At 46.4% G+C, this 10,890-nt stretch overlaps 1 protein-coding gene across 1 annotated transcript; it reads left to right on the plus strand.

Annotated features, from left to right (window-relative positions):
- Positions 1-4,911: 4,911 nt before the first annotated feature.
- Positions 4,912-7,254, plus strand: LOC141025843 (uncharacterized). Its single transcript, XM_073501769.1, has 7 exons — positions 4,912-5,307; positions 5,387-5,607; positions 5,687-6,002; positions 6,081-6,182; positions 6,258-6,422; positions 6,512-6,712; positions 7,228-7,254. Exons 1-7 carry the CDS (start codon positions 4,927-4,929, stop codon positions 7,252-7,254), a joined length of 1,413 nt encoding a protein of 470 aa, XP_073357870.1. The 5' UTR covers positions 4,912-4,926.
- The last annotated feature ends 3,636 nt before the right edge of the window (positions 7,255-10,890 follow it).

Consider the following 10,890-nt stretch of genomic DNA (forward strand, 5'->3'; position numbering starts at 1 on the left):
TGATTAGTGATCCACCTAGACTCAAAAAAAGATTAGTGATCCACGTGCTACTATGTACTACTACTACTATAAGAAGCATTTGTCTAAAAAAAACTACTATAAGAAGCACGGGGCACAGCAACGGGCATCTACACCGTGGTGGTGGCAGGCTGGCATCAGGCCGGGGCCCCACGATCACCTTTAGTACCGGTTCGTGGCACGAACCGGTACTAAAGGTCTAACCTTTAGTATCGGTTCGTGCCATGAACCGGGACTAAAGGGTCTGACCTATAGTCCCGGTTGGAGACACAAACCGGGACTATAGGGCAATTTTCAAACTCTACCCCCTCTGTATCGCCATTTCAGTTTTGAAAAAATCAAAAAAAATGATAAAAACTTCAAAAAATAAAATCCTTCGAGAGGTAGTTATATTACTACATCTACTAGTTAGGAAAATTTGAAAACTTCAATTTGGGCATGTTTTGCAAAAAGTGTAGGGAAAATGTAAAACGGCTATAACTTTTGCATACGATGTCAGAAAAAAAGTATAATGTATCAAAAAATTCAGCACGAAAATCCGCATACGATTTTGACCGCCTACGGCCTATTTGCAATTTTTAGAATCCTCAAATTCCAAAAGGAAAAAAAGATATGCTCAAATTTCAGTTTTTTTGGTTAAATCTGGTCAAACTAAGGTCAAACTACTTATTCAAGAAGTATTAATGTTACTACATAATTATTCAAGAATATTAGTGTTACTAAATAATTATTTCAATTTTTTGAATTTTGGTCAAATCTGGTCAAACTATGGTCAAACTGTGGTCAAACTATGGTCAAACTGTGGTCAAACTTATTCAAAAAATATTAGTGTTACTAAATAATTACTGTTTTTTAGAATAATAGTTTCAAACTCAAACGGTGAAACGTGTGACCTAATGCTCAAGCTAAACTGCTGAGGGTTAATAGGATTGTCAGCTTACATTTGTTAGAAAAACAACAAGTGCAGACTTGGAAAGTAGAGGGAATAGAACTCCGAAGTTAAGCGTGCTCAGGCTGGGGGAGTGAGAGGATGGGTGACCGGCCAGGAAGTTAGACGATTTGGAATGAGTGATCCACACTTGAGTAGTTAAGAGGGGTGATTAGAGACTAAATCATCAAATAATTTAGAAAATTAAAAATCAAAAAAAATTCAAATTTTTTCCCAAAATTTTCAGAAATTTTTTTCAAAAAAAAACCTTTAGTACCGGTTGGTAACACCAACCGGTACTAAAGATCCCCCATACCACAGCGCGAGCTCACGCCATGTGGTAGGCCTTTAGTGGTGGTTCGTGCCGAACCGGTACTAAAAGGGGGGCCTTTAGTCTCCACTCTTTAGTGCCGGTTGCAGAACCGGTACTAAAGGCCCTTACGAACCGGTGATAAAGCTTCGTTTTCTACTAGTGATAAAAGGAATGTGGGCTAGTTGTGAGCCTCTTGTTTTCTCTGTCTAGTGTGAAGCAGATTTATTTTGAAATCATCGATGTTGAGTAAATTCATACATGTCAAAAACTAAATCATCAAATAATTCAAATAATTAAAAATCGAGACTAAATCATCAAATAATTCAGAAAATTAAAAATCGAAAAAAATTCAAAAAAAAATTCCCAAAATTTTCAAGAAAAAATTTCAAAAAAAAACCTTTAGTACCGGTTGGTAACACCAACCGGTACTAAAGGTCCCCCATACCACAGCGCGAGCTCACGCCACGTGGTGGGCCTTTAGTGGCGGTTCGTGCCGAACCGGTACTAAAGGGGGGGCCTTTAGTCTCCACTCTTTAGTGCCGGTTGCAAAACCGGCACTAAAGGCCCTTACGAACCGGTGATAAAGCTTCGTTTTCTACTAGTGATAAAAGGAATGTGGCCTAGTTGTGAGCCTCTTGTTTTCTCTGTCTAGTGTGAAGCAGATTTATTTTGAAATCATCGATGTTGAGTAAATTCATACATGTCAAAAACTAAAGGAACACTTCCACAAATTTAATGACCCAAGGTGCATCGGTGCATGATTCATCAATGGACCATCAAATCAAAATTAATTGACGTAGAGGCCCGGTCTTAACCTCCTTTTCAAAAAAAAAGACCAAACAGGAACATCTTCGGTACTCCCTCTGTCTAGGTGTGTAAGTCACCTTACGAAAACCAAATAATCCCAAAACACTTAGGCACGGTACATTAACTCTCTCCTCGTTTCTTGTTCTGTGACATATCAACCAATAAGAGATGTGGGCCGTGCATGCTTTTAATGACTTGAGACTAACAAACATGACATGCAGTGGTTAGTTCATTGCATGCAATGCTATTAATTAGCAAAAAGACATTAAGTTTTCTCGTTTTCCTCTCCGCCTTGGTCGCGGTGCACAACGTAAGATGACTTACACACCTAGACGGAGGGAGTATATACTCCTAGCTACCAGTCCACTTAACAACATTACTCCCTCCATTCCCTTATACAAGGCCACTATGCAAAATACATTTTGCATCTATACAAGACCACTAACAGTAATCGAGGCAAGAATTAATGATGTTTCCTCGTACTACCAACTTATTTAATACTTACATGCATGTAGTCATAATGACACTATGCTATTTCTTTCCCATTCCTTTCTTCCATGCATGTGGGCATATAAATGATCCCGATTAACGAAAAGGAAAGTTGGCTTGCAAAGATATCATTAAATTTTACCTTGGTACCTGTAATTTGAGTTTGTGGCCTTGTATTAGGGAATGGAGGGAGTATCATATATGGCTTCATTTATTACCTTGTAGACCCATCCTTTCTCGGGAAGCGCTATGTTACATTAACATATTTATGTTACTCTAAACACCTCTCTCCTCATTAACTACATGCCACATAAGCAAAAAATTCTTGAAGTGCGCCATGTTACTACCTAAGTTACTCCCACTATGACTACCCTCATGTATGTGGCCATGACCTATACTAGACTTTTCGCGGCGTTTGAGCTACATGGCTAAAACTTGAGGTCCCGTTGTGCTGGATATCTAGGCCCTGTTTGGTTCATAAGTCCTAAGACTTTTTCTAGTCCCAACTAAAAAGTCCCTAGTCCCTAAAAAGTTCCTCCCTGTTTGTCCCCCCCCCCTAGTACTTTAGACCATGCTTACTAGGCTCCTAGTAGTAGCTTAGCTTCTGTTTGCACAACGCAGGAATTAATTGTGACATGGCATCTCCGGCTAGAGCTGCCAGCATTTTATTCAGCCTTGGCTTGGTAGCTATCCGTATCATCGCATGACTTGCTAGAGACCCCGTCGCGCTGCTATGGCCGTCAATGTACCGTAGTACCGAGAGGGTACTGCCGTAGGTTCAATGTACTTCGCCCGTCTCTCGGGGCAAATTTGACAATTTTGACCTCGAAACGAAATCAATTCACAGAATGAACTGCCCGTAAAACTATTTCACACCCCTGACCCTTTTGTGTAGCGCCCGCCACGCCTGCGCCACACCCTACGGTGCAGCGCCTAGCTCTGGGGCGTTGCACCTCTGTCCACCGTGGCAGCCCTGGGCCCCGCATCCCGCAGTGCAGCGCCTCCGAGCTAGGCGCCACACTGTAATGTGCAGCGCCTATCCCTCGGGCGTTGCACATTGACTTAGATGCAACCGCGCCAGCCCTCTCCTCCCCCACCCACCCCATTGCCAGTTACAGAACAGAACAGGGCGGCGGCCTTCTCCACTCCCCCTCTCAATCCCCTCTCCCAAATCCTTCCGATCCGACGATTTGGTCCGTGCATTTCTTCACCAATCCATCGTAGAAGGTACTCTCCTCCGATCCCCTTCTTTCTATCCATAGAAAATATGATATTTTGAAGATTTGGGGAACCCTTGTTTGAATCTTGCATGTATTAGATTTGGGGAACTTTTGTTTGAATCTTGCATATATTAGATTTGGGGAACCCTTGTTAGATTAGAATGTGGTTTGGATAGATAGGTTAACATGTTATTTATATAGTTTGGATACATAGATTGACATGTTATTTCTATGGAAAATTTATTTGTATGAAGTAGGCCTAGTTTAGTTTATTTGTACTGAAATTATACTCGTATTGAGAAAAATGCTTTGGATACATATGCTTTGAATCTTGCATGTAGTAGGCCTACTTTAGTTTTTTTGAATTGAAAAGATAATCGTGTTGACAAGAATGCTTTGTTGAAATTGTTAGGATGGTTTGGCTTCTCGATGATCATTGTGACAAACAACACCGGTCGTACGCTATGTCGGTGCAGCAGCGGGTAATACTGAAAGTGGCCGGTGTTATGAATTTCGTATTTTTTTTCAAACACAAATGCCCCATATGTAATGTTATGATTTGTTTGTTTGTAGGAGCTTGCACCTCTGAAGCTTCGGTCTCACGGGATCAGCCTTGGAGGGATGCGCTATGATGAGCGGTACACACCGTATGTAAGGGAGGCAGGACTTCTCCCTTTCATTCAGTTGGTCCGCCGGTCGACGCCACCCAACAATGCTGCAGCACTCACCGCGCTTATTGATCATTGGAGGCCGGAGACACACACTTCCCATCTTCGGACCGGGGAGATGACCGTGACGCTGCAGGATATTGCTATGATCACCGGTCTTCCTATCGATGGCAATCCTTTATGTATGAACACCGATTCTGATGGGTGGCGCGCGCAGATGCAAGCCCTTATCGGTATGGTTCCTCCGGAGCCTCGGGAACCAGAAGCAGAAGATAAGAAGAAGGAAAGAGTCGCAGCGGGCGCTACTTTCACGTGGATATCATCGAACTTCTGTCATTGCCCTGATGATGCTAATGAGGACATGGTGAAGACATATGCTCATGTCTACATGTGGTACGTGATATCCAGGACAATGTTTGCTGATGGCACAGGCAAGAATGCTCCATGGATGTGGCAGAAGGCGTTGACCGTCTTCGATAACAAATGGAGTTGGGGTTCGGCGACACTGGCTTACTTGTATCGACAGGTATGAAGTTGTTTCCTTTTCACTTCATTGATACATTATCAATGCGCTCTTGCGGCAAATTTGACCATGTTCTCTTTTATGTGCAGTTGGACGAAGCATGTTGTAGGCACACTGGAGGTATTGGTGGTTGTCTGCTCGCACTTTCCATATGGAGCTGGGAGCGTTTGCCGGTTGGACGACCGAAGACCGTGAAGTACGAGGATTGGGACGATAAAGACGACCCACTACGGCTCCCCACTTGGGCTTACAAGTGGGATGTGTTAAATGAGACGACGGATGATCCCTCGGTAATGTACAAGTTGTACAAGAGCGAGCTGGACGCGATCACGCCTGAGCAGGTGAACCGACATTGCATAAGTGATTATCATGCTTGTATCGTAACTCGATATCAATTTTGCATTCAATCCCATTTTGCAGGTGGAATGGGAGCCGTATGGAAAAGGAGAGAGTTTTGGTAACCCTATAGAGTTCAGGCTGATTCCGATGTGCATTAGGGATAGGGATCTCTGGCATATGCGGTGCCCACTGATATGCAACTGGGCGGTTGAGCTTCACCTGCCACATCGGGTGTTCTGCCAGTTTGGTTTATTCCAGCCACACCCGCCGGAGTGGGAGGACACGGACAAGTTGCTACACGCGTAAGATATAATTAACCTTGAGCACTTAGCAGCTTCTCGACGGTTTCGATGATGCTAATATTCTGTTTCTAACTTGCAGGTTGGATAGGAAAAAGCAGCGGAAGATCAAGGATTGGGCCAAGCATCACAGGAAGTATGTCGTGCAGTTCGCTCTTAGTGTGGAGCAAGCAAGGGCTGGAAAACGAGCCCAGCTTCGTGAGCACTGCCCGATCGCGTTCAACAACTATCTCACATGGTTTCTTGCAAGTACCCGCGTGGAGGTATGCCAGCCGGCGTATGCTGAGGAGATTCTGGAAGAACCCACCGTTCTTGATGAGGTAGCCCAGCACCAGTACAACGCATTAGTCAGGAAGGGCAACTCAGTGATCCCTTCAACTCCAATGATGAACTTTGTGGTTAGCCCTTTTTGCTTTTCCATTCGCACTATTCACATCTTCGCTTGCCTAACACTTTGATACCGTTTCTGTTCATAGCGTGCCCAGATCAAGAAAGCAGCTAATGAGACCGAGACTATTCTGGAAACAACCCCGGCTGGCAAAAGCGATGGGGAAGGTGCACTTCGAGCATTCATTAAGGTTCACATCTCCTTCAAACTAGCACTTAACATTTGTTGCTACGTTCCATGTCTCATTCAATTGTACATGTTGCAGCGCCAGGGCCAAAAGTTAAGGCGGCTATCAAACCTTTTCGGTTGTCGTGACCCCGAGTATGTATCACCAGAACGGTCTAGGTCGGTGACACCATCAGATCCCGCTTCGGGGCAGGGCCATGGTGAACCTTTCGAGGATGAGGACGTGGGTGTGGTCACCCAAGAGGTATGTCACGACGATATATATCCATTTGTTGATGCATTGCTAACTATATCCTCACACACGGTCTTTCCATATCTTCTGTTGATGCATAGGTTGCTGATGATATGACCGTGGGGACGTACCAGGCTCGGTCTGCATACAAGTTGAAGCCTAGGAAGGGAATCAACAAGTACACACCTGAAGACTTCACCCAAAGAGGCCAAAGAGGAAAAAGGACGGTCGGCACCTCGCGGATGGCGGCTTTGGATGACTATTTGGATGACGATGTCGAACCGGAGCCGGAGCCGGAGCGGGTTCCTCTTCCTAGGAAGGTGAAGAAGATAAGCGTCAAGAGGGGGGAGGAGCCAGCAAGCGTGGAAAGCACTAGTCATCGTCATTTTTTTATAATGTTGAACTTAGAGTGGAATTTGTTATGTCGTTGAACTTGGAGTGGTCGTACCTGTAATGTGGAATTTGTTATGTCGTTGAACTTGGAGTGGTGGTAGCTCTATGTTAAACTTGAACTTATTGTGATGGTCCTTTCTAAGAAATGATGTCTGTGGTGAACCCTTTTTGAACCTTAATGTTTCTTATACGAATTGTTGAACTGTGGCTGAAAATGACCCAGTAGAGGGGGGGAGGAGGCACAGAAGGTAGGCCTCCAGTTTGACGCAAAAATTTTGCTAAGTGTTTGTGCAGCGCCTAGCTCGGGGGGCGCCACACTGTACGGTGCAACGCCTAGCGGCCAGGCGCTGCACTGTAGAGTGTGGCGCCTCCAGGCTAGGCGCTGCACAGGTCTGTAACTTGCCATACCTTCTGTTGTGTCTAGATAGCTACAGACGTGTGCAGCGCCTAGCTTGGAGGCGCCACACTCAACAGTGCAGCGCCTGCGAGCTAGGCGTTGCACTGTAGAGTGTGGCGCCTCCAGGCTAGGCGCTGCATAGGTCTGTAGCTATCCAGAGAGCCACAGAAGGTAGGCCTCCAGTTTGAGGCAAAAAATTCGCAAAGTGTTTGTGCAGCGCCTAGCCTGGAGGCGCCGCACTATACTGTGCAACGCCTAGCTTCCAGGCGCTACACTGTAGAGTGTGGCGCCTCCAGGCTAGGCGCTGCACAGGTCTGTAACTTGTCATACTTTCTGTTGCTGTCTGGATAGCTACAGACCTGTGGAGCGCCTAGCTTGGAGGCGCCACACTCTACAGTGCAGCGCCTGTGAGCTAGGCGTTGAACTGTAGAGTGTGGCGCCTCCAGGCTAGGCGCTGCACAGGTCTGTAGCTATCCAGAGAGCCACAGAAGGTAGGCCTCCAGTTTGAGGCAAAAAATTCGCTAAGTGTTTGTGCAGCGCCTAGCCTGGAGGCGCCACACTATACTGTGCAACGCCTAGCTCGCAGGCGCTGCACTGTAGAGTGTGGCGCCTCCAAGCTAGGCGCTGCACAGGTTGTAGCTATCCAGACAGCAACAGAAGGTATGGCAAGTTACAGACCTGTGCAGCGCCTAGCCTGGAGGCGCCACACTCTACAGTGCAGCGCCTGGGAGCTAGGCGTTGCACAGTATAGTGCGGCGTCTCCAGGCTAGGCGCTGCACAAACACTTAGCGAATTTTTGCCTCAAACTGGAGGCCTACCTTCTGTGGCTCTCTGGATAGCTACAGACCTGTGCAGCGCCTAGCCTGGAGGCGCCACACTCTACAGTGCAACACCTAGCTCGCAGGCGCTGCACTGTAGAGTGTGGCGCCTCCAAGCTAGGCGCTGCACAGGTCTGTAGCTATCCAGAGAGCCACAGAAGGTAGGCCTCCAGTTTGAGGCACTTGGACTTGGACTTAGTGAATTTTTTAGCTATCCAGAGAGCCACAGCAGCTAGGCGCCACACGGTAGATTGCAGTGCCCAGATGCTAGGCGTTGCACTTGGACTTAGTGAATTTTTTAGCATATGCAAACATAGTAAGTAACAACTGTAGATTGCAGCGCCCAGATGTGAAGTAGGATTGATACGTAGCAAGCAAACAACTGTGAAAAGAACATATGCACGAAGTACTTCACGACACATAGTAGTTCATAATACATAGTACTTCACGACACATAGTAGTTCTTACAACCAAATCGAGGAGGAGACATAGTAGTTCACCGCACATAGTAGTTCTTACAACCAAATCGAGGAGGAGACATAGTAGTTCACGGCACATAGTAGTTCACAACCAAATCGAAGAGGAGACATAGTAGTTCACAACCAAATCGAAGAGGAGACATAGTAGTTCACAACCAAATCGAAGAGGATGACATAGCTCTATTGCGTAGAGCAAGGCCCCTTTCCCTTCTTCTTCTTCCTCTCTTCTTCCTCTTCCTCCTCCCTTTTTCTTATGAGGTGAGCCTCCTTAACCACCCTCTCCATGAATATCTGATTGTCCCTCTCTTCTTTTTCAGCTGCAATTGCCCAAAGCTTCATGGTTCTTTCTTTAAAATCCTGTTGACGCTTCTTCCGTGCCTCCTCAACTTTCCTCATCAACGCTTGCTCCCTAGCGCGCATCGCATTTGCCGCAGTCTGTTTTCGCTTCCTCTCCTTCTCAAGCTCCTCTTCCTTCTCCTTCTTTAGCTTGGCTGCATCCTCCTCTCTAAGCTTCTTCGCAGCCTTCTCCCACCATCCCGCCATCTCATCTTCGCCATCCTCCTTCATCGTTGATTTGTTGGGTTGGGAAGCCGCCATACCTACAATGAGTGAAACATAATGGTTAGTAAGGACAATAAGAACAAATGGAAGCACATATGAAAAAGAAGAATATATGAAAAAACAAGAACATATGATACATTATAGTTAGTGAGGAACATACGGAAACGGTCCATCTAGGTATCCAAACATTCCTCTATAACGAACTTGTGCTTGTCCATCACCACGGCCAAGTCCACCACCAAGGCCAAGACCATCACCAAGGCCGAGACCATCACCACGGCCATTACCACCACGTCGAGCTCTACCACCACCACGGCCTAGACCACCACCACCACCACGGCCTCTTGTAAGTCCAAGTTGCCGACCTCTTTGTTGCCTAGATCCTCTTTGGCTAACACTTGGTTGGCTAGGCACTTGTTGGCTACCACTTGGTTGCCTTGGCACTTGTTGGCTACCACTAGGTTGGCTACCACTTGGTTGGCTTGGCACTTGTTGGCTACCACTAGGTTGTCTACCACTAGGTTGGCTACCACTTGGTTGGCTTCCTTGTGTAGCTCCTTGTTGGCTTGTGCTTGCATCATTTTTCTTGGACCTTTTCCTTGGTTTCGTACATTTTCTTTTGTTTTAGCCATGACCTTTGCACTCCCCACAACGGGAGCTCTCACAAGGCTCTTGGAATTGGTCGTTGCCCGCTTCGCGGGGCCCACCATGGCCCCATCCGTCCATGTCGCCTCTAAGACGCTTTGTCTTACGTCTACCCCGTTTAACAACCTTCAACTCCGGATCCAGCCATAGTTGAACTCCATGATACTCCGGCCATTGTGATTGGTCAAAGTATGGGTGAAAGCGGGGAGCCCATGTTTTCTTGACCGTCATGATTGAGAACTCTGACTCCCTCACGGTGCGTGGGTGATTGATGTCCACATTCCTAATGCGACCGGCGGCATACAAATGTGAGCATGGGAGATGAAGCAACAATGGCCTCCCGCAAGTGCAATCACATTGTGTTAACGACACCTTGAAAGCCCGACCTCCATGTTGCCGGCCGTCGTTTGTGGTTCCTCCTGGCTCTTTCACTTCGTACTTCCACTCTTCGTTGTCATATAATATAGCTTCTTCTGAGTCCGCCTTCCGTGATTGAAATACCAACCATTCATCAACTTTGGGTGGGAACTTGTACTTGTACTTCCGTGGGTTCTCACCCGCTATCTGTGCATCGGTTTCCATCGAGTACTTTACAAAGTACGCATTCATCTTGTCAAATGTGTATTGAACTATTGCCGTCACGGGTAATCCACGTGCACCTTTGAGCACCCTATTGAAGCATTCGGCCATATTGCTTGTCATTTGACCGTATCTCCGGCCATCTTCATCAAAAGCACGTGCCCACTTGTTCCGGTATTGAATGTGCCTATTGAGAAAATCTTGACCCCCGGGATCAAGTTTTTTGTGTGCGAGCAATTTGTTGTACAAAGTGGCGAAGCGCTTATCGGAGAAAGCGAGACAACAATCTTGAAGATCATCGGCTAACTCCTTAAGGCCACATGCCCTATAGAAGTTCGAACAAAAGTGCCTCATGCACCATCGATGGTGCAACGGAGCATGCCCGGGAATGTCAATCTCCACGGCGTTAAGAATTCCTTGATTCCGATCCGATATGACACAAATTTCCCTTTGAGCGGGTAACACCTTCGTCCTCAAAAGATGCAGAAACCACTCCCAGTTGTCATTGTTTTCCACCTCAACCAAAGCAAATGCCAATGGCAACACCCGGTTATTGGCATCACTTGCTGTCGCAACCAACAAGGTGCCCTTGTATTGTCCAGTCAAGA

Source organism: Aegilops tauschii, chromosome 6 (genome assembly GCF_002575655.3).
Source record: "Aegilops tauschii subsp. strangulata cultivar AL8/78 chromosome 6, Aet v6.0, whole genome shotgun sequence".
NCBI lineage: Eukaryota > Viridiplantae > Streptophyta > Magnoliopsida > Poales > Poaceae > Aegilops > Aegilops tauschii.

Bases quoted from the DNA above. Each gene is read 5' to 3' on its own strand.
- LOC141025843 (XM_073501769.1), top strand. From the start codon at position 4,927: ATGGAGTTGGGGTTCGGCGACACTGGCTTACTTGTATCGACAGGTATG. The intron at 5,308-5,386 runs GTGAACCGACAT...CCCATTTTGCAG, and splicing joins ACGCGATCACGCCTGAGCAG to GTGGAATGGGAGCCGTATGG. The intron at 6,713-7,227 runs GTTCCTCTTCCT...TGTTGTGTCTAG, and splicing joins CGGAGCCGGAGCCGGAGCGG to ATAGCTACAGACGTGTGCAG.